The 24,368-nt window shown below is 43.2% G+C and overlaps 1 protein-coding gene across 9 annotated transcripts in view; it reads right to left on the reverse strand.

Annotated features, from left to right (window-relative positions):
* The window catches only part of LOC112563294 (calcium/calmodulin-dependent protein kinase kinase 1-like), a 50,583-nt gene that overhangs the window by 4,694 nt on the left and 21,521 nt on the right, over window positions 1-24,368 (reverse strand). For 7 of the 9 annotated variants that reach the window (XM_025237150.1, XM_025237155.1, XM_025237151.1 and 4 more), the window contains 13 exons: window positions 9,536-10,370; window positions 9,291-9,344; window positions 8,353-8,404; window positions 7,896-8,054; window positions 7,227-7,248; window positions 6,815-6,903; window positions 6,244-6,317; window positions 5,510-5,609; window positions 4,809-4,888; window positions 4,185-4,258; window positions 3,545-3,632; window positions 3,305-3,433; window positions 1,158-1,294 (listed from right to left, as the gene is read on the reverse strand). In XM_025237150.1, the coding sequence (XP_025092935.1) occupies window positions 1,158-1,294; window positions 3,305-3,433; window positions 3,545-3,632; window positions 4,185-4,258; window positions 4,809-4,888; window positions 5,510-5,609; window positions 6,244-6,317; window positions 6,815-6,903; window positions 7,227-7,248; window positions 7,896-8,054; window positions 8,353-8,404; window positions 9,291-9,344; window positions 9,536-10,370 (1,893 nt within the window). Of the gene's footprint in view, window positions 1-1,157; window positions 1,295-3,304; window positions 3,434-3,544; window positions 3,633-4,184; window positions 4,259-4,808; window positions 4,889-5,509; window positions 5,610-6,243; window positions 6,318-6,814; window positions 6,904-7,226; window positions 7,249-7,895; window positions 8,055-8,352; window positions 8,405-9,290; window positions 9,345-9,535; window positions 10,371-15,434; window positions 17,002-17,468; window positions 17,585-24,368 lie in introns of those variants that run through there. The other 2 variants (XM_025237154.1, XM_025237148.1) reach the window with 2 other exon arrangements.

Raw genomic sequence — 24,368 nt, forward strand, 5'->3', positions numbered from 1 at the left:
AGTCAAAGTGACAAAAAAAAGTATTCAGCTTATCTGTATACTCCTTGTTCTCTGTTTTCTAATCCAGTTTACCACCCTTTACCCTGGTTTCCACTCATTAACTTAATCTCTACCAGAGTTTCTTTATATTGTACTTTTGAAAATTCTCCTCTACCTTCTATTTATAATTTTCCTTCCCTTCCTTGATGGCCCTTGAGTTCTTTCTGCACTGTTTTTTGTCTCCCTGAAAGCCTGCTCCTCTTTGTTTAATAAACCCTTGCTCTTTGGTACCCAGGGTTTGTTGCTGAGATAAACTTTGATGGTTTTCTTTGTCAGTCGCATATTGATATAGTCAGTTATGCAGTCAGTCAATCTGGTAACAATGGACCAAGAGTCAACAAACACATTCCAGTCTGTGGCTTCGAAGCAATCTTGTAGCATGTCAACACAGGCTTTGTCTCACTGATTTCTTTATCGGCGGTAAAAGTTGAGTGAAGGGTTAGTATCGAGGAACAAGGCTAATCAGATTGTGATCCGAGAGACCAAGTGATGGTGGTGGCAATGGCACCGACCTGAATTTGTCCTTCATGTTGGTGTGAAATAGGTTAAGCGTCTTGCCTCCACAGGCTGTTTTTGCAAACCAAACATAATTCTACACAGCGTTTCTTTTTCTTAATTTTTGCTTTTCTCATGTCAGTTTATCCATCTTCCTCTGCATCTTACTTCCCTGTTTGTACCGGTTAAAGGAGGCTACTCAATCTGGAAACACCAAGCTAAAAGGTTTGTAGAGTTACATCCCATTATTGATAAGAAAGGGGTGTGCATTTATGGATCACAGAAGGCCCCAAAAGTAGTCTGACACTTACCAAGGTGACTGCAAGTTAAGTAGATGTAAGAACATTTGTGCCATGTATAGAATGTTCTAGGTATCTCTCACATATTTCGATCTTGCACAAACTGTAACTCAATATACATGAACACAGATTGTTGATACAAGTGGAAGGAGAGGAGGTTAACAAGAAATGGGAAGTACTTTCTGACTTTCATGTAGCTATGTCCAGGTCGCAAAACTCCTTAGTTGTGCCAGACATTTATGATTATTTCAGATAAGAATCTAGAATGAAAAAAGTACAACAGAATCAATTCTTTTAAAGTAAAAAATGACAGAGGATGCTTACCTCTTCATGATGTGTGTGAATGACTCAGGAGCTGAATGGGAACGGCCGCTACGCTGGAACTCATCTTTGACAGCACTGCTGTTGCGCAAAAATGGGTTCCGGAAAGATTTCTGCTTCAGTATACTCTTAACTAAGATCTGTGAACAGAGGTAATCAGAACTTTATGTCTGTGACAAGTAATAATAAACTGAGGAAAAAGTGTTACTTTTTCAGGATCCTCTTTACTGAGATCTGTCTTGTGAAAAACAATTGCAGAAAAAAACCAGTTTCTTTCTTGATCAACAGGAAAAAAAAAAATACATGTAGTGGGAGTTACCAGTTTTCACCTGCACATCCTCAAGATGTACACAATATTTGTGTGTGTGTTAACCATTATTCATCTTATCTGAAAGTCTTGATCTTGCTTTTTTGTGGCCTTGGTAATTTAATAAATTACATTTAACAAAACTCTAGCTTATCCATTTGATGATTAATCTGACCACACTACCGTAAATCATAATACACCTTTTGTTTATCATTACATTGTCAATTTAGACCAATACAGCACCATTTTTCTCATTCATCTTTTACAGTTTCTTTACAACATTTATATGCAAATATTATTTTTTCCCTCAAACCATTTGAGCATGCTAATAACCACACAATAATATGATGTATTCAAATTATTAATCCCCAGGTTTAAATACCTGAGAAGGAGTCTTCAAGTTACAAACTGTATGATACAGATAACTACATCAGTAACTACAGGAAGACTATTGTAGCAAATTTTTTGTGACTGGTTTCTAACCTATCATGTACTTTCCTCTCAAGGATTTTTCTTTCCTTCTCTACTCCAAGATCTACTTGCATGCTAATCCATCACACTTATTGTATATGTCGAGTTAATAATATAATCCCCCAAAATTTGGTAACAACAAATAAAGTAAAACCTTTTGGTTTTAACAATAACAACCAGATACTGAGATCAATAAAGATCTGGCTTTCCTTTTTCTTCACAGATCTATTTTATTTTTACATCTGGAATTATTAATGACAATTAACACCAAGATTTGCAATCTTGATCTTGCATTCCTCCCAGTAATCAATGGCTTCAGTTTTTTGTCAGTAGCCTTAACACAGACCAAGACAGTGATTCTCTTTAGCAATTTTTATACCAGGTGCATCTTTGCCTTTTATTAGCATTGATCTGGTTTGAATTTCTCTATACAAAGTCCAGTTTTGTCAGCATTAAATACATTCTCAGTAATATTCACACAAATGTAGCAAATGACAAAGCCAACCGTCAATAGTAATCTGGCCAACCTCCCATCTGTCATCAAATGTTGTGATGTTTCATCCATTTTTCAAATTGAGACCTGGAAATGGTCAAATCCTCCAACCACTGCCAGATGCAAAGCCTTTTCCTGAATGAATTTTCCAATCACTGGCATTTTTCTCTGGCTGACCTTGCAAAACTACTCCCAAACTTGTTTGTCTATCCCTTATACAAATTTTAGATAATTTCCGATCGACACTTTCACCACCATGCCATCTCTCCAGAATTTTCCCTTTCCCCTTGATTTTATTTTGAATTTGAGTTTTTCCAACACCAAGAGAATTTGCTATTGCGATTGCGTTCTCACCTTGATCACTCCTTTTGATCAACTTTACTCTTTTTTTTGAAGAGTTAGTGCTTTTTTCTGCGAAAGATCGTAACGAAGCATAATCAAGTGTCGTGCACTTGTAAGAAAAGACACAATAATGAACAAGTAGTCTCTTTTAAAATCTACTTAATTTATATTATGTAACTTCTGCAGAAAATCGAAATATAGAATAAATGGTTGGCCAGAAGCAATCTATTTTAAATGTGCTTAAATTTTTGTCAAGGTGCAACTTCTGCAAAATGTCGTAATAGAGCTCAAACTGTTGGTCATAAGTTGGGTTGGGGAGGTAGTCATTACAGAGATGATAGGTGGTCATAAATGGAAAGGTCTTAATAACGAGGTTTTGCTGTATCAGAGTTGTATGAGATATATCTGTACTGGATAATGATATATAAGAGACATATGGGCTGAATTTTAAAACATACACAGATGCTAAAAGATGAAAACCAGCAAGATCAGGTTGCCAAAACTAATTTTACACGATAATGATGAATTGTAACTGACCAGGGTGTCTAATTTAGGGACATGTTTGACCACGTTTTGCACCTCCTCCTCTGTCACTTCAATCAGTATGCAACCTTGCACCTCGGGAAGCACAGGTAGTACGCCATTCTTTGTCACCCAGGGATCGACCTGTAAACACACACACACCATGTACATCAGAATAAAAAACTCTGAAAAAAATTAACTGAAAAGAAAAGAAAATATGCCATAAGCTGGGGAAGAGAAAAAAATGACTCTGACCTTGATCTCTGGTAGTGTAATGCGAGTGGTGGGATTCTTGTCAAGCATTCGCTGGATCAGGCTCTTTAATTCTTCTGATATGGAAATGCTGTAATAGAGATACAGGTATGAATCTAAATTGCTGTACTCAGAATATATATATAGGCAGGATATCTGATCGATATACTAAGGTCTCCATTCCATATGTGTTGGAACTGTCAGTCTGTTGCTCAGTTCATGAAAACTCCCCTTTATTTATGGGGCAGTTGGTGGTGCAGAGACTAAAGTGCCTGTAACCAAGATCTGTCTTCTTAGCTCCAACATATAATACATTTGTGGGGGACACTTCCTCACAATCAGACTGTTGGTGGTTTCCATATCTCGTGTGTGTGCGTGCACATGCACATATATGCGTGTGGTTCATTTGATGCCATTGTATGCCTTTGAGCACATAAAATTCAAAGTATACAACAGTATTTACTTATTTATTTATAGAAAGACAGATGCTTTACATGCACTTTAAACTGTTTAAACTGCCAGCATTACAAATGGGAACAAGCCTTTCTCATCCCAGCTGGGGAACTGTATGGAAAACCCTTTAATATTATCTGGGCTGAGCTTAAAAACCACCATGAACTATGGCATATAGAAAGAGACTTACTCTTCTGGAAAAGTCACAGGATCCTTTAATATTTTTTTATGAAGTCCGAGGATATATTCTTCTTCAAATGGAACCTAAGGAAAAAAATATAAACATGATCTATAATTTTTTTTTAAGTAGAATGTAATGTTTATATGTTCAGGCTATCATACCACCAGTTCTTGAGGAACGGGTTTTTAAAGTGATGAATTACAAAATTTGGGAATCTACGGGGTCCAGTGTAAGATCCACATGCAGTTACTGGATGCTGAGGTTCAAGGTCTGGAAACTGGCATTCATAATGAACAATTTGCTGGTTAAGTTTTTACAGTCTGAAGCTTCTTGTCCTGGAGTAAACCTTTTTTTCTAATACTGTGAATGTTCCGCACTGCTGGAACCTGTATAGTTCAGTCCTACAGACGACCAGTTTCCACTGAAATCGAATCTTAGAGATCAGTGCAACAGACTGAGAAGGTAGGCTCAAAAATAATGTAATAAATGGTGTTTTTCACAAGATGTTTTAAAGCTTAAGCTGTTCTTAAGTGCAATTATCATACAGTTCATGATAACAATATTAGCCGAGAAAGAGATAGAAGGCATTGAAGAAAGTGTTGTTTATTTGTTCAAGAAAATGTTGACTCTTACTTTCCCAAAGACAAAGCAGTAGAGTGTGACACCCATGGCCCAGATGTCCAGGGCTTTGCCATGAAACTGTGGGTGGTTGTCTAAAACAGAATACCACAAATCCATCATAAGCCATCTATTTCAATGTGAAAGAGACGCACTGTAACATTTGACATGTTAGCTCCCCATAAGCTGTATGTCTTTGTGTAGTATGGAAATTACATGGCATCACCTTCACGGACATGACTTTGCATTTCTGTCACAATAGTACCTGATAGTATTACACCTAAAAAAAACCCAAGTGAGCTCAATTAGCCAACCACAAGTTGGATGTTGCTGCTTAAAGTCATATCCCAGTCACAACAATGGAGGCTTGAAAGATTTACTCATTGTACAAACAACAGCTTAATTTACACTTTCATACCAAAAGCCATCACCCCAGCATTACTGAGATATTGTGTGCACTATCTAATTAACATGAAAATACAGGCAGCAATTCTACTTGCATAATTTATCTGACTACTTTCCATTATCTACTTCAGTAATTTCTCTGACAACTTTCCTTTATCTTCTTTAGTAATTTCTCAGACAACTTTCCATCATCTACAACATAGCTACATGCACCTTTATCTTTCCAATTTGTTTTCTATTTTGTTTACTGTTTGATGCTATCCTCTAATCCTCTAGCATATATTTCACACGATTTTCAAGGTAATTCTCACCTCTTAACGTCTCTGGAGCCATGAAGGCAGGAGTTCCTGCAGTGTTAGACAAAAAGGCATCGCTTCCTTTAAATTCATTGCTGACACCAAAGTCAGCGATCTGCAAGAAAATGTAGCTTTATAGAATCCTGTTGAAATCTGTAGAACTGACAGGCTGCAATAAAATAAACTTGGAAGGAAAAATGGAGATGCAGAATGAAATGAAATTTCAAAAAACAGAACTGAAATGCCTCAGTTAAATGCCTCAAGATTGTTAGCCCATAAAAGCAGATGGAAATAGTGGATAGAATATGTAAACATGGTAATAACTACAGCTTCTACTTGTTATCTTGCCACCATCCATCCAATACAAATGCTGGGCAAGGGGTGAGGGTGGAGACTTATAACAGGATGTATGCTCCATAACTGGGGGCAACTTTGGGAGAAATTTTTTCTGCCACAAAGTTTGACAAAAGGCGGTGCTGGCAAGATAACAGATGGTGAGATAGCAAGTTGAGATTGTTTAATAAAAGTAGACTAAGAGAAACTTGCTTGATTAAAACAAAAACATTCCAAAACTCCAAACGTTCAGATTAGTAATCAGTTTCTGTATAGATAATTCTAAAGTAATGGCTGAGAGTTCACAGAGGTATAATGACCTGTCAGGTGCTAATAGTTGAATTATTCATTTTTTCTGACAACTTCATCTATGCTGCAAAATCGTCAGATTTAATTGAACTTATACTTGTGTTTACCTTTATGTGACCATCATCTCCTAAAAGCAGGTTGGAGGGTTTGATATCACGATGGATTATCCGCTGGTAATGCACTGAAGACAGCCAAAAGATTTCCTAGGATTCAAAATTTCTAAAGCATTCACAATGTCAAATGTACATGTCAGTGACAGAGGGATTGAGTGACTGGGTGGGTGTATGTATGGGTGCATGTGTGTGTGTGTGAGAGACAGTTCAACTACAAAGTCTATGAATATGAGACTTCCTTTCAGTTTTTCATCATATGATCAAGAGGTAACTAGAACAACATCAAGGTTACACCTGGTGTTTGCAGAGTAAGTTAAGACAACACCATAAAGAAGGTACATTGCATAGTGAGACACAGCAGAAACATCTTGACTATGCTGATGCTGGCATGTATTACCGGAGGCCTCTGGTATGCACATGTAGCTCTGAGGTAAATGCATTGGTATTCCATAGTCTAGCCTCATGAAGGCACAAGTGTATTTTAATAACTCAACAATCTTCCAAGTTTTGATTTTGCAAGTTATAAAGACAGTCAAAGAAAAAGCTAGTATGACAAAAAACTCACAATACTCAATGCCTTGAATAATGTCGCGCAAGTATCCTCTGGCCACATCCTCAGAGAAGGGCTCTTGACAGGGTACCTCCATGACCTCGCTGCAACAGGTGAGACATGACAGAAATAATTACACCATATTTGCCGGTTTTTTGTCTACCCATAGATCTAAAAATAATGATTTCATAAGTATGGAGCAATGTATAAATGATAACATTGCACTTTGATGTACAGATATAAAACCTAATGAACACACAAGAACTTTCATTTGATGGTCCAGAACTTGAAAAGTGTAGATGGTAGCCATGTTTAACATGGAAGAATACAACATAAATTTATTGTGTTCTATACAATCAAACAAGGTTAGAGATCAACAACGTCAGCCAAACTAAAAGCATTAAAAAAAAAATGTCAGGAAACCTACCCTTTCTCCACAAGCTCAAACACTGCACACACACAAAAACAGAATATCTCAATAATGTCAGCACAAGAATGCAATCACGTGTATCACATTAAATATACATTTACATAAAACATCCATTTAAAGATCACTTAATTCTATGTTACAATTAAATAATGTTTTCCTTACTACACAGCCACAATTAAAGTAGCTGACTACATTCGTAGGGGCAGATTTTACAAGTATTAAAAATATATATGCAACTAGTTTTGCTGCAAGTCAAGACAAAAACAACCATTCACAGATATTTTAATATACCACTGGTGATTGAGAGTTCGCATCTCATGCAAAGCTGTTTGCATGTTCTATTTTAATTATAACCTTCAATGCCTTTATAAGACCAAAAGAACCAAACATTCACGCTCTTGAAAATCCAGTCCAATGCACCTTGCTACACTAAAATCAATTCAGGCTTGTTTTGTGGGGATCAAGGCAGTCACAGACAGGCTAGTCATGTTTTAGAAGTGTTTTTCCAGATTAAAAAAAAATCCTTTGATCCAGAAAAATTGTCATGCTCAAACTTTCTTTACTGCTTCCTAGAAAACACCATGTAATCTTAGTGACAAAAAAAATCCTCTTTGAAAAGAATGGCATGTCTTGAATTCTAGTTGAGGCCAGAAGCTCAATGCATACCAAGATAAAGGTTGTCCTCCTCAGGATCATCAAGCACCTCAACGAGCTTGACCACATTTGGGTGATCAAGTTTCTTGAGAATGGCAATTTCACGGTATACTCGTTCCAGTGGGTTGGTAGGTACTCCGCTCTTGCCATCTCGAGAAGGGAGTGGTCGACCTATGCGACAGTCACATTGTTGTTAACCTTTGTTGGAAATATTGAGCACGAACGAATGACTTGGACATAAGAATGTGTTAAGCATGTTTTGTACAAAACCTCTGCACAATATTTATTATTATTTCATTCAGAAAGACAAATGTCACTCTCAACCACAGGCACAACTGCACGTACATGTGTGCACATACATATGAACAAACACACACACACACAAAGCATACACTATGCTTCAGTCATGGATAGTGCCATGATGATGAATAACAACATGTACTTTTTGAAATTTTCATTTCTTACTTACGGAAGAACCCTGCTTTCTTCATAAGTCTCTTCTTAGATAGTATTTTCATGGCCTGAAAAAAAAAAAAAGATACATTTTTACAAGAAATGTACTGCTATTAAGCTCCATGAAATAAAGTTTGATTTATAAAAGATAAAAAAAACTTTAAAGACCTCACAGCCCAGTGGCCATATAGGTCATGATTGTAAGTGGTCCACTACGTCTAAATCACATCATGTGGATGGTGAAGCCCAAACTTTTACTTTCCCTGATAAATAAGGTATCCATTTTAGCTGGAGAGCTGCTGGTAGCCTTTGCCAGCTTTACATCGTATTGTATCTGTAGCTGGCCGACCACAAAATCTCATCCTACTATGTTCCGTATTTTAAAGACAATTTATAAAGGGTCCAATACTCAGGCCACATGGGCCGTGCATTTTGTGGGTCACCATGACACAGCATGTGCAAAGTGAAGCCTGCCCTTCCTTTTTGCTATTTTAAATTGTTCAGCAACGAACCAGCCTCTCATATTTTGGCCAGATAGGGAGTGGGGGAAAGTTTTTCAGCCACAGTCCAGACTTGTCTTATAGTTGGGCACACTACCAGGCTACGGCATCTCCTTCATCCACACTATTCAGGGTTTTGGAGCTATAGCACGTCCACTACACACCTGCTTCATTCAACTGCTATATTTCAGGAGCACCTACAGCTGCAGATTTATTCCCCCTTACTGCAGAACTCAGCATTATAGATGCTCCTCCATTCCATCCACACTATCCATAATACCCACAGCTTTTGATCTATGGCACATTCACAAGTAGTCCACTATATATACTTATCCACAAATGATAGTTTGCTATATAAATCTCATGCTTGCATGAACTACACAAGACCCACATGTACACACTGCGATATGAACATGCAGCACCAGACTATATCTTGGAGAGAGAGAGGACTTACATAATGAACATCATCTTCTTCATTGTATGCAAGCTTGACAATTCCATACGATCCCTGCAAAGAAATATTAACAAAGAAATTGTCAAAAAATAATGCTCGTGTATTTGCCAGGTCAGCATATTTATGTTGGACAAAGTCACCCCTGCACACATTTTGTATTTCTATGTAAAACCATGTCATACAAGCAGCAGAGTCCCTATGAGACATGCACACACACACACAGACAATATGCAATGCACAATTACCTTGCCTATCTCGTCTTTGAGGCGGTACTGATTGAGCTGTGTATATCCATCCCCATCAGACACTGACACGCGATGGGTTTCTGTGGTTGGCTGCCTTCGAAGGCGGGGTGAGGCAGTGGGTGAAACATAAGGTGAATAGGGCAAAGAAGGAATTATGGGCCGCTGGTCACAGCTCTGGGTTGTCAAGCGATCTTCAGAGTGGCTGTACACAACTTTGGGCGCACGCTTGACACAAATGTGGGCCAGGTCAGACTTGCCACTAGCAATGCTGACACTGAGGGCATTGGATGAGGAGTTAGTCCGCCTCAGCTCACAGCCAGCTGTAGCCTCCTTTCCACCAGCACCACCAACACCTGGAATCTGCAGGTAGCTAGAAGGTTCTAGGCAGCCAGACAAACTGTGGCGACGGACGCCAACATCAGTGTGGCAGTTGTCCTGAAACACACAATCCTCCTTCTCATCAGTGGAATTCTCTGAGATCTTCTCACAGTTGTTGCTGATGTTTGATGATTTCCGTTGAAGGGGAAATTTTCGCCGGCTTGCATCGAAGGCTTCGCCAGGCACTGTGTTAACTACGCTGACACCATCTGTCCTCTGGTTCTCTTTGGACTTACGGCAGCTTCGCCCATGCCCTGGAAAGCTTCCTCCAGCAACAAACTCACTTCCTCTGCTGCCAACCCCACAGTCGACAGAACTAGATTTCCCTGTCCAGCTTCTGCTGCTCTCCCTTAGTGTCCCCTGGTTGAAGGAGGGAGGGTGAATTATGGGGCTAACGGCATTGCATTTGTCCACCAACTCATCACGCACATCTGTGCCCTTGTAGAGTGGACAGTTCCTGTCAGATGAAAACAGATGAAATGCATGTCAAACGCTGACCACCCTCTTAATGATGAGACTGCTGTTATTATGTCAGACAAAATTTAATTTAATTATCATCATTATAATTGCTTTTTATATGCAGATCTAATGAGTTAGTCATTTCTTGTGCCTTTGTAAGAATTCCTTTTTATAGACAATCTATCTTCCTTACTTACAGATACCAGGTTTCCAATAACAATAATACAATGTTAATCCTGTATGTCATTTAGAATGAAAGCTCCATTGTAATGAATACAGCAGGCAAGAAAAAGCAAACATGCAAATGAAAGCTAAAAAATGCATGAAGATAAGGTATACACGAACACAGGGGCGATAGAGAGAGGGCAAACGCAAACAAATGAAAGAGACACAATGATTAATGATGGAAGTGAAGATTGGCAATAAACTCCAAATAGTAGACGGCACATCACACTAATTACATTCAAATTATGGATGGCTCATTACACTAATTACCTTTGAGTTATGCATAGCAATTCACAACCATTTTATACCTTCAAACCTTCATCTCTCCTTCCCTGGTACCTCCTGCTGATGGCATCCTTCTAGCTCAAAAAGACACCAGTGTGTGCTAATCCCAATACATGTTGTTCACCATTGGGGCAGTTGTTGGGTGTTTTTAGTATTAATCATTTCTTCCTAAGCAGTCTTAGAGAGTTAGAGTGTTAGAGAATGAGAGAGAGCAGAGTTAGTGTGTAAAACTATAGCATGCCTGTGCAACTGACAATGATTACCATCCACAAAGTGAGACAGTATGCTCAGCTATAGACCTTTAAATACCCACAGTACATGTAGTTCTGCTACACACAAAAATTCATACCATTAAGTATAGTTATGTTTGAACAGTAATATGCAAACAGCCGTTACAAATCCGGCTTTGCTGCACTGACTGCTTGAGAAAACGCTATTAGACCCTCCAGGCACCCTGTTCCAGCTGTACACCAGCTCTTCACTGTGAACTGTGACAAAAACTAGTCAACAAGGATACCAGACCACATCAACTACAGCTTGTGATGGCACAGCTGCCACAGAACAAACCATAGCAGGGCATATCACCAACAAAATTATCACCAACATATCACCAACATGTCACTGACATGTCTTGGTTCATTAATTTCGGATTCATTGATAATGTCACAAGCGCTGGAGCTACTGTACCCATGTCCCTGTCAGAGACATGTCCCACGTCCCATACTCTGTCAGAGACAAATACTAATTATGAGCAGCATGCCAGAGAAGAACATCAGCACAACATCTTTATAGTTTTAATGATCAACTGCAACTGCTACAGCTCATCTGAAAACACATACACGCGGCACTGCATGAATAAAAGCCTCTAGAAAAGTCCACAAGCCCAATACCAAGGGTGCGCCAGTGTTCCTGCAAAGAAGTTGGGCCAGGTGATGAATAGTTTATCATGCTGGCCACTGCCGGAGCTGATAAGGCGGCTGCACTCGTGGGGGGGAGTGGGGAGTGCATGTCTCTGCTGACAGGGGAAAGACTGGCGGGCGGCAGGCCCTAGATTGCGATCAATAGCCATCACAGACTTCTCTCCTCCCTAATGGCTGGCAGGCCATCCACCCTTCACACCCTCCGCCCTTTACCTCCGTCTCTCCCTTGCTTCTCCCACTTCCCATCCCTTTTCTCTCTTCTGTCTCTCTCGTCTTTTTCATTCTCTCATCGCTCTATGAAATGTTTATATCAACCGCTGACCATATGCAGGGGCCTCCTATAGCATCATGAAACTACAGTATGATGACCTGATGAACGTCCTCTGTATACTGTCACTATAGTTATAGCTATAGTTATGGTATGATGGCCTGATGAACGTCCCCTGTATACTGTCACTATAGCATGAGGCTATATCAGAACTTTAGGTACATCAACGTGTATCAATATGTCGCCGGTATCATAATTACTACCTTGTACATTTTCGTTTCCTTACTGTTTCGTGTATGCTGTTATATTTTTTTGTTGGTAAACAATTTGTCTCCTTTTACAGCGTGTGTTAGATGCGAATAAAACCTACTGTTTGCTAATGCAGCTATCCTCGATAAAGATTCCTCACTGCCATTCTGCGTGTGTGAGAGTGAGTGTGTGTGTGAGAGAGGGTGCGAGGAGAGAGAGATCGAGAATGTGTCACATGACATGGACCTCTCCAGAGAGTTTGTGTGTGTTGCAAAGACAGAGAGAGATGTTGGAACACTGACAAAGATCAAAGGGCAGACAGACAAGCAGCCGGCCAGCTGAGAGACGATTCTTGAAATGACTGAGTGTGAGAGAAAAAAATATATTTACATCCTAGCAACGCCAGCTTTGTATGCGACAGGCCCGCTGCAGCTCCAGTGTTGTCCGACTGATGGGAGTGTCTGTTAATGTCTCGGCAAACAAGACAAGGTGATTTTATTTCCTCAAATGATGACAAGATGAAAAAAACTTTTGCGGAACTACATTCAGTTGGGAAAGTCGATGTTAGCCAACCTTCTATGGAGTCAGGTACCCATTGTCACCAGCTGGGTCGACTGGGGCAAGTTTGCTGCGATACTCGGGCATCGAACCACAGGGAACGTGGGGGAGGGCGCACTTCTCTCGGTTCGCCAGTCTCTACCACACACACTTCTAAGCACGAAGTCTTGGTTGTTTGAGCAGACAACAGAAAATTCACGTTAATAAATATTTAGCAAATGCGTCTGAGGCACGGGCTTAAAGGGCAACACGAGCGCTCAGCGAATATCTCTTAAACACATATATTCCGGTAGTATCTTAAGACGAAAAGGCGCAGGAGAAATATTATATTAATGGTTTTTTTCTTAGTTACACACGGATTTGTCAAGGAAGTGACGAAAGGTAGTATTTCTAAATATAGCTCGTCTGCACGAGCTGAATTTAAAAAGGAAAGATGCAATCCTGGGTAAAAGAAAACAGACCAGGACACCATGTGACTCCGTTTGGAGCTTTTTATTTTTTTAAACTTCAGTCGAAGCCTCTAAATAAAGTTAAAATCTGTCAGGCTGTATTCTGAAATCATTTTCTGGACAAAAACATCGCTTCTTGAACATCTTTGCTATGTTTCTTCATTTGACTAGAAGACGTGCACAGATTTGCTGGACTGGCTGTTACAAATACTAGTTATAGGCAACAACAAGGAGAGTAACTTTCTCCTGCTTTTATAGTGGCAGGTGAGAATGTCATTTTAAGATTTATCTTCTTAAAATTAAGTATAACTATGTATATTTTGCGAAGTATTATTTTACAACGAACCCGATCATAAAGCAAAAAATGTTGCACTCGTGTTGCCCTTTAAACAACAAAGACTACACACGGCGTATCTACAAGGAAGGGAAAAAATCACAGAAAGGATTGAGTGACGGTTACTCAATCAGCTTGATCGGCGGGTCCAACAGGTGTATATGTGTGTGTGTTCGCGCGCGCGTGCGCAGCAGCGAGTACGACTTCCACTAAGAACTGTTACAAACGTCGATGAAGTTGCTGCACTGTGAGATACCAAGGTCACTGCTTCCATCCTCCTCCCTCCCTCCCTCCCCAGCCAGCCTGCAGGGCTTCATCGATCTCGTGCTTAATAATCACAACCTTCAAAGTCGTTACACCTGCCTCGTCATGTGGCAAACCAGATTTAACTTTGACAAATAAGCTTGGAAGGTAGAGTAGGTTACAGTCATCGATCAGTGAGGGGCGAGGGGAAGTGGGAGGGAGGCTCACAGGTCAAGGGGTATGAAGTCTCCTAGGTAAGACACGACCCTCGACCCCGCACCAACGACAGGGTGGAGGAGTAGAAAGGAGGGAGGGGGTTATCCAGTGATCGTCACGGTTGTCAAGTCGCAGACATACAAGTACCCCTGCACGGAGCTCTCAACGGGTAAATGTCCGCACACGCCTTCTGTCACTCCAAAGACAGAGGATCCTGTTATGGGCGCTGCACACACCACGACTCCGAGGCCGTTCAACCACACCTGTGTATCCATTACAGCGACCGAACGATCGTTTTTCTTTTGTACCCCGCTCACTGCGGATAGGGCAGGCACGTGCGCCCGGCGCACGCTACGACGTCCTTGACACTGCGACCCGCGGTGTTGTGCGCAGCGCGTGTGACCGGCAGCATGACGCAGCAGCAGTTACGTAACCTCCGGCTAACCCACACGCCGCACGTTCTCGTCGGCTGATGGCCAAATGTCATCCTCCATCCACCTCTTGTCTCTAATAACGCCACACCTCCCACAACACAAAAAATAATAAATAAAGATAAACACAGCTCCCTGACCTGGAGAACGAGGGGTCACAGAGAGAGAGACAGCCCTACAGCACTTTTTTCTTGGAGCCAAGTCCCTCTCCTGTCTCTCATCTACCTCGCTGCTCTGTCTCATCTTCCTCAACGCTATACAAAAAAAAAAAAAGAAAAGAAATCGGGTACCCATTCCCAAAGCTTTCTCTACTGGGGTGGGGAGAACGAAGTTGGCTGCGCCACACGCATAGCGGAGCGGCCGGCACCGGGGTTAGTTTCCAAGATATCCACCACTGAACACCCGTTATACCATGGACGTGTATAGATGGATCGCTGTCTGCCAAGACCAACGCTTAGCCTCTTGCAAAGTTCTCCGCTGTTAGTCTCGGTGAGCCTAAACAATGAATGTGACTAAGGTTTGTACAAACCTGCCTCGTTTTTTTATTTCTTTGTGCAAAAAAAAAAAAAAAAAAATTGTCTGCGAGCAATCTAGCGATACAAGTTCGTGGTCATAACGGTATCGAACCGGTGCTACTACCGTTCTAGTCGTCAGAACTCTGACCACTCGGCCACCCGCCTTTCCATCAGCGATGCTACTTCCACCCCGCTATCCACAGATGTCCACCCTGACGACTTCCGGCAAAGAGAGAACTACCTGTTTCCTTGGTTACTGTGGCGACTGTTAAAATACTAGAAAATGTTTTTCTCGCCTTTCTCTCGCGCACGCACACTTTCTCTCACGAGGCCGAGCATGGGATGAGGAGACAGGAAGTGACAACTTACAAGCAGCAGCAGCAGGCCAGTCTACGCAGCACAGAGCACCGCCACCCGCCGCTGGTTACGTCATGAACGGTGACGTGCAGCTCTCCATCGTCCGCTGCGCCGCAGCCCCCACTGTCCAAGGCCATCGATGACGTGTCGTGGTGAGCCTGCGCGCGGCCGGCGACGTCACATGACGTTAAAGCGAGAGATGACTTACTTCTGGCGGCAGGCAGCGCCGTAAGCGACAAGCGGGTGTTACCCATGCTGACGTCATCACCGTTGGGAAGCGGTGACCGGCCCGCTGAGCCACTCCAGTCACTTGCGGGCCGGCCGTTCACATCCCTACTTGCCTACTGGCACCGCCACACGTCACGTTACCGGTCGTGGTTCGCTTACGTCACACTCCCTGACCTCCCGCGTTACTTCAACGCATGTCAACGTAATGGAGAACGTCAGCCTCGTCAGAAGGAAGGATCGACTAAGCGGGTGCCAGGGTATCTCCGCTGGTAACTTGATGTAGCGGGTAGTAAATAGGAATCTCCACTAATAATTTGATGTGACGGGTAGTAAATCGGTATCTCCACAGGTAACTTTATGTGACAAGTGGTAGTTCGGTATCTCTGGTGGTAACTCCATATAGGGGGTAAAAAATAGGTATCTCCACTGGTAACTTTATGTGACGGGTAGTAAATAGACGTCGCCGCTGGTAGCGATGTGACAGGTGATAGCTGTATATCTCAACTGGTAAGTGAATGTGACGGGTGGCGATAGGGCTTCTTGGTAATTGGATGTGGCAGGTGGTAGCTGGATATCTCAGGAGGTTATCTGGGTATCCCAGCTGGTAATTGGGTGTGATAGGTGGTATTTGGACATCAGCTGGATTTGATAAGTGACATCTGTGTACCTCAGCTGGTAATTGGATGTGACAGGTGGTAACTAGGCATCTCAGCGGGTAGCTGGATGCCAGACGTGGCGACTGCTAACTGGATACGGCAGGTGGTAGGTGGATCCGTCAGCTGATGCCCTTGTTACGGTAGATGGTCACCGGTTGTTTACGGCGGCGCCTGGATGTTTCAGTTGATACCTGGATCAGGAGGCTGGTAAGTGCCGGGTGGCATCTGGATGTTTCTGGTGGCACCTGAATCCGTCAGCTGAGCGCAGTCACTCACAGGTTGCGGGTGCCGCCACCCGCTTGTCGCGCTGCTCCCGTCACGATGACTGCTGTGTATGGAAGGAAGCCGCAGTCAGCGGCAGGGTGCGTGTGCGTGTGCGGATACGGGTGCGTGCCTGCCTGCCTGCTGGCGCGTGCCGCAGCGTCTACCCGCCTAGCCACCCTGCCGGAAGCTGGGGCGTGTCGCGGTGCTGTGGCAGTAGGTCAATGGTGTTTACTGCCCTCAGTCAGCCGCTGCAGCAAAGTCACGGGTGGAAGGAAGCCAGCGCCACTACACTCCCTGCAGGCGATTGGCTGGCTGCATTTTTCGCCGACTGCAAGCAGCAGCTCCTCCATCGGCGGACAGAGGGTCGGAGTCTGTAACTTCGTTCGCGCAGTGCTGGCACTACACATGACACATGACACAACAACTAACCAAGCTAAAACTCGTTCCACCTACAAGTCAACCCGAGTCCATAAAACTCGGCGAGGCCATTACTTCATTGGCTTCGTCTGGTGAGAATCGTGGGGACCTAATAGGTAAAAAGCGAGATAATGGCCGAAGTGCTGGTCGAGGCAAAAAATGTCGTGTCGCTGACGGAAACCACAAAATATAAAACCAGGCGGAACTATGATTTCCCTTGCTGCTGAAATCCCAAAACAGCGAAAACGCAAAGATATTCCCTTGGAACCGTTCTCCGTCAGAGATGCGAACTCTTAGCACAGTCTCAGACATTGTTCAGAAACATTGATTGGCTCTTATTAAAAACCTCTCTCAACCAAACAAATGAAGACAAACTTTTGACCAAGTTTGGTAAAACTGTTTAAATGGCGGTTACACAAAACGTTGGTCAACCTGGTCAAACGCTCGTCCCTGTGTGTGACGTCACTGTGCGTTTACTGACCTTCCTAAGATCGGGGCCACCTCGTCTGTTGAGCACCAATAATGAGTATTTCGTTGTGTCCACATGCTGCTCACTGTAATTCTCGGCTCCTCTTCCATTCCAAGGCATAAAGTGCAGAAGATGCAAACTTTATCTGCAGGACGGAAACGTGACACTGTCAGTGTCCACTTGACACCTTCAGTGGACTTGGTGCTATAAACAGGAACACTTGATAATAAAATCAGCTGGTATACTTGATGCTTGTCTAAAGCTACACTTATCAGGAGATAACATTCTTCGCTCTATCATTTGGTTTGTTTATTGTAAGCTCTACTTTATCCTGATGGTTGTACCGGCCTGCCGACAGATAGCATTGGGCATATACAGACCTGCCAACAGACTGGCATTGCCAGGATTAAGTGCAAACCTCATTCCCGCTACAAAAGTCATTCCAGGATTATGCTCAAGTCTGATGGGGACCCTTGGCAAACATTTGAGAAGTCGTTCTCCGCATTCTAGTACAAGCAGGCTTGACTGCAGGCGCAAGCGCGAACACACACACACGCACGCGCGGAGTTTTGTGTGACTCTCGACCAGACCCTGCGTTAGGTCTTGGGTGCTAAGTGCCGCCTGCAGACGCCAAGATCTGGTTGCAAGCTGACCTCTGCCCTTCATTCGCTGCTGGGCGCTAATTCAGGGAGACACGAGAGCTGTTCCGGGCCGCATCTCGTCGTGCCAGCGTTCCTGCACTGATGACTCGGAGTGACGGCCCCTGTGAGACGTAACCAATCGCCCTCGGCAGTGACGCGACACAAGTGGTGAGGACATGGCGCTGGTGTGAGTGACGTCATGCTAGACACAGGCTAGACCTGACATGACAAACCTGTTGACAGTGACGTTACGGGGCATAGAGAACGGACATTCTAAAAAAAAAAAAAACCAAAGAATCTATTAATAGCGCCTCGACCACGTGGATAATTTAATGAGGAAGGGAGGATGACATTTGCAATGTTTACAAGAAAAACGGCCGACAGGGTGGGTGGTGGGTGGTGGAGAAGTTTTCAGCGTCCCCACCCCTCAGGAGGAAGGAAAGGGAGGACAGTGATTGTAAGCCCAGTTCTGTGATTATGTTATTGTATGTCCAGATGACTGCGCAGCTCGGTCTAGCGGCTTGAGCCTTTAACTCGCACGACGCGTGCAGCTCCCCACCTCCCCACCACCACCACCACCACCAGCATCTTCCCTGTCCCAAGCAAAGACGACAGCAGGAAAACTGTTCATTAGACTCGCAGCACGCACGTACGACGAAGTCGCACGGAGGTTGGTTTTTTTTTTCGGGGTGCGCGTGCTGGCATCTCTGTCGGTCACACCCTGGGGCCACATCCGTGCAGCTAGCATGGCTTGTGTGTGTGTCTGTGTGTGTGTCTGTGTGTGGAAGACTCACGATCTGAGATAGCATGCATGCATTAGCTAATGAACTTTGGGAAATGCCTGCCACCTTTGATAGCTGGATCGAACCGATTAGTTCTAATGTTGCACAACAACAAATCGTGCGCGCGCACACCCACACCCACACTGTTCCTCCATGCAGCCACGATGCAATCGTTCTGACGAAATCTCTTTTTTACAAAAATCATGGGAAAAAAACAACAACAACAAAATGAAAGCCGAAGCTTTCTAGGCCATTAACCTCTACTGTCTTGCAATCAATACCCTAATGTGAGACCAGACGCTGACGTCAGCACAAGTCTGTCCTGGCCTTTCTCCGACTTCCGTCCCAAGCCACCCCGAGGTCATAGGTTATACAAGCGTCATGCACGCAGCAACACTACAAGACATGCACGAGTTCAAAGTGTGAGCATCACAGTATGTAGAATCCTACATGACACCCGTATAACAGTATTCTACATTACCTGGGTATGAAGGTTCCAAGCAGACGTATTCCCCTGACCCTACTTCAGCACGAGAAACCCTAAACTGAATTTCGGCATCCGGTAGCAGAGAGGTTCGAGACGACAAACGGACTGAAATGAATAATTGTCAACAAAGTCTGTCATCATGGAGTGGAAGCACTAATGCAAGAAAGATAACCGTGATGTAAGCTGTCAATAAACTTATCTCTGTGAGAAACAAGAGCCAGCTGATGTTAGATACCGGAAGTGGTTTACAACTCAACAGCCAATCACAGCGCACTAAATTATTGTCAACAAAGTCATGTAAACAGGTTTGATGCTATAGCTGAAACCGATTCGAGTCGTTAACCACCCCAGCCCCCGGGGCGCATATCTCGTGATGAAGGGTTGTCGCGCTTGACTGGCCGCCAGGGTCGCGCGTCACGGGGTGGGATCCGCGCACGCTCAGGGGAGCCGTGTACAGATGAGTCGCTGCTTCCTCCGACACTTTTCATTACCTCCATGGTAAAAAGGATCCGCGGGTTTGTTTTTTTCTCTCTCTCTCTCTCGCTGATATTAATGAACGCTCGAATAAATCTGACAGCTGACGAGCTCCGTGTCATAATCTTTATGCATGAGTTTAAGAGAAAAGGTCCCAAAGGTAATTCCAGATTCACGATTCGTGATATTTTATGTTCAGCTGTCACTCAATATTACAAAAATATCAAACGTCTGCTTGGCACACACTTCATTTAATAAAAATTAAAGAAATATGCTGCAGCATTCAAATTAAAGGGCAATAAAATAGTTTTTTCAGCAACCCAGAAATTTTGCATAATGAGGAAATAATTCAGAATCTGTTCAGAATCGACCTGCCTTTGTCTTTTAAACAGTTTGTTCAACTGGTGTATGATGGGAACACGACAGACAAGATCAGTATGGCACTGGAGGTCACAAAGTTCATGAAAAGAGTTTGTTCTTTCCTTCATTCGTACAAACAGAACTCACTGGGTTCCCAAACTCGCTTGACAACTTTCCCCAGGCTTAGTCACCGGACATTTGTGTGACAGGGAACATCTTTGTGATCGACCTCAACGAACTCCAACAACGATATAAACTGCCGACGGTTGAGCCTTCTTGTTCTAATAACCTTATTAATTATTTAACCACGGTATTTACAAAATGATTCATGTCTAATACATGTTTGCTCAACGTATATGTTGTGATGATATAATGATGTATAATGCAACGAAGAAAGGCGACTTTGTGTTTCAAGAACAGTTTGCGGAACTCTGGTCAGAAGATAAACATTCCTGGAGGCTAAATGTACAAAAATCCGTCAGTAGTGACACTCCTCAATTTTCCACAAGAAAGTCTACACTTCTGGATGCACCCGTTCACCTCTTACATCTAAGCCATCGTTAACGACAGCGATAAAATAAGCGGCTGTACAGTATCAGTTACAGGTGAACTATCCTCCAGCGTGAGAGAATACCAAACCACGCACACCACCACAATAAAACTTGATTTTGTTGTCCAGCTGGGTTTTGCTCTTTTGTGAAACATGTTTTGTCGCTCCTTCAACCAACAACTGTCGTGAACTTTTCACCCTTCACAAAAACTGAAACTTTTTTGGCAGAAGCAGAAACTCAGGACTGAACCTATGACTAGGATGGGACTATTTGTGGTGGTGGTGGGAGTGGGGGACACAAAGATGCAAAGTTCGGGTCCGACCTACTATCGATGGCACATTCGTGTGCTTGCGCTCCTGCGACACTCAAACATCGGTTAGACGATGTTGAAACAAAAAGATTAGTCATGCTGCGCGACATGTTTGTTGTTGCCAGTCCGGCCTCTAAGGCAGCCGCCATCAATGTTTTCTCACGACTCCAGCGCACGCGCCAGCCGCGTTATCTCTTATTTTGTACTTGTTGTTACAATGTCACGGGCAGCTAAGTTCTAGCACTAATTCATATTTTATAAATTTACCACGGTTAATATAAAAATATATTTTTTAAAACAAGTACACTTCACACTTTCGCCAATGGGCCAGTCCAAAGACGTCCGCGGGCTGTACTTTGTCCACCCGTAGTCTATTTGTTTTAAATGGTGAATTAAGTGTATATATTACACATTTATCTCTACAAGAAAAGGCTGTGAATGTTCGTGCAATAGCGGAGTTTCTCTCTCGTACCACGAGGTGAAGAGGACAGCCCAGTGGTTAAAACACTGGCGTCCAAACCTAAATGCACTTGATACCTATGTGGCGCAACAAACTTCCCCCACTCTACCCAGCTGTCGGTAATGGATACCCGACTCCATACAGGGTTGTGGAAGGTAAAGAAAGCAGCGACGGAGATGGTCACCGCCCTCACATAATGCTGGTCTCCAGAAAACTGATGCCTCGAACACCTCATAGCTCAACGACTTCAACAATAAAAACAATAAAAAGTCCGGGCACGACTTTACCTTACCTTGTAACCAGCCTACCCTGGGTGCAAACAAAGGAAGACACTGTTTCCAAACGCGACGATTAAGCCCCGTGGTACAGCCTCGACGTACTTATTTCGACAAGTTTCAACTATGAGTACAGTTTATTTATTTATTTTGTTTGTTTGTTTGTTTGTTGAGGAAGCATTTCAAGATATTGCCTCACTGAACTGTTACCTTCGCCGACATGAAGACTTGTAACATCTCAGTTTCACAAACAAACAATGATTCGAGGAAAGAACTTTGGCGGAAGACGACGCGAATCCGAGGTCTGGTCGGTTGATCTGACAGTGATACTCAGCCATGATTCCAATAAGCTCAATGGGTGATGAAGGAATGAACGAGAGGGAGGAGAGCAAACTAGAACCAGCGAAAACCCCCCGCCGTCCAGCCCTGGACACGACTACAGGTAGTCCTCGACTTACGACGGGGATCCGTTCTTAACGCGGCGTCGTAAACCGAATTTCGACGTAAGTCGGATCATACGTTTATACAGTACTGTACCATAATAACAGTACAGTACTACAAACACTTAGCCTATTCAAACACCTATCCTAACACAGTACCCTACATAATTATCAATAAACATAAGTACAGTAAAATATTGTGCAGTACAGGATGCTTTGTTATCACTGTGGCTTTCATAGGAGCAGATCCTGTCACGTGTTCAAGGATGCGATCTTTATCCTTGATAATCGTAGCGACAGTCGACAGAAGTCCTAATGACGTGCCAGTTTCTGTTGCTGTTTCCCCCTTCTCAGATTGCCTTATGATATCCACTTTCACCTCCATGGTGATGGCCTTCCTTTTCTTTGATGCACTGTTATCAGATGAGTCTAAATTTCGTTGAACCTCGTAAGTCGGATTGAGCGTCGTAACCACGAAACGACGTAACTCGAGACCGTCGTAACCCGAGGACTACCTGTACTGATGTGCAACACGTGGAGAGGCTGGCTGTGCCGGAAGCTGGCTAGCCGCCATGTTGCTACTCCAAAGCCAGTTTGTCTCAGTATTAGGGATACCCTGAAATTGAATTTTTCATAAATTTGTCAACATTGGATGCTTTAAGAAATAAAAAATGCTTTATTTCTATGATTGGGAACTTGAGAGTTAGGTGTCTATCTGGTTATGGGGTTCACGCCGGAGTTAAATGATGTTACGAGTTATACTTGCGCGGCGGTTTCAGCATATTGCTACAGAGCGCGTGCATGGTCTATCCCAGGGGTGGGCAATTAATTTTCCCAAGGGGTCGGATGAGAAACTGGGATGGTTCTAGAGGGCCGGACTAATATAGTTAACTCAGTTTTACCCAATACTGTATATATAGTATATTTACTGGTGGGCGGCCAGCGGGTGTAGCAATATGAATCGTTGAGCCATATGAATCGTTGAAGCGAGGCATTCGAAGAGAATGTACTGAACCTAACAAGAAATAAAATACTAAAAAGTTAAATTTAACAGTTGATAAACAAATGAAACGTTTAGGTTCAAATTATTATAGCTTGCAAGTGATGTGGTTAGTGGACTATTTTTGTTTGATATCCCTGCGCGAGTGGGTGTTTGATCGTCTGCTAAAGAGTAAATACACGTCAAATTTAAATAAAAACAACATGAAAAAGCTAAACACATACAACTCACGCTTTATTATTGGTTTTGATTTAGTAAAATACCACGAAAATGTCTGCTAATTCATTCAACAACCCTAGAAGATCCATAGTTTCTACGCATGAGCATGCCTCGCTTCAACGATTCATATTGCTCAACGATTCATCCCGCTACACGGGCGGGCCGGTCAGAGACAGGGGGCGGGCCGGATCCCGCCCGCGGGCCGGCGTTTGCCCAGGTCTGGTCTATCCCATAGTTTTATATCAGTTGGTACAAATGTCACGTACCAGAGTGTGGTCTGAGAGACGACAACTGATACAGATATCGCTGTTGGTGACAAGTGTTTCACCACTGAGCTACTGCCCTTGCCCCACCGGGATTCTGTAGGGTCGTTTGAAATAGGCTGAAATTTAAAAACTGCTACAAAAAAAAGGAAAAAGCTTGCTATACCTCGAGGCACGTATGACATCCATTACCTCCTGTCATTTGCCTCACCCTCCCATCATGTCACGACTGTTCACAGGCCTACAGCTGCATCTGCTCACCCCCCTTCTCTCAACACACGCAGACACAGATCCATGCTCCTAACCTCCCAAACTAGTCGTTTACAAATGACCAGAGTACTGTATTTACAGACCATACTCATGTTTCATGTGATAACCATTTTTATACGTACTTGATAAGCATGTGTACTGGATAGTCGTGTTTCCTCCCTTGAGCAAAAAAGCAAAGTTTTTAGAAGAAAATTGAGAAAAGGGATGAACAATGTCTGCACACCTAACTGGAAACAGCTCGGGAAAGGCACCTCTGTACATGGCGGGGCGGTGGCGGTGTCGGGGAGGCGGAGAGTAGAGGGAAGGAGGAGAGCGGACAAAGAGCAAAGGATGTTTTTGAGCCAAGCACGCAACAGACCACCAGACCGTTTTGCTCTTTC

Source organism: Pomacea canaliculata, linkage group LG4 (assembly GCF_003073045.1).
Source record: "Pomacea canaliculata isolate SZHN2017 linkage group LG4, ASM307304v1, whole genome shotgun sequence".
NCBI lineage: Eukaryota > Metazoa > Mollusca > Gastropoda > Architaenioglossa > Ampullariidae > Pomacea > Pomacea canaliculata.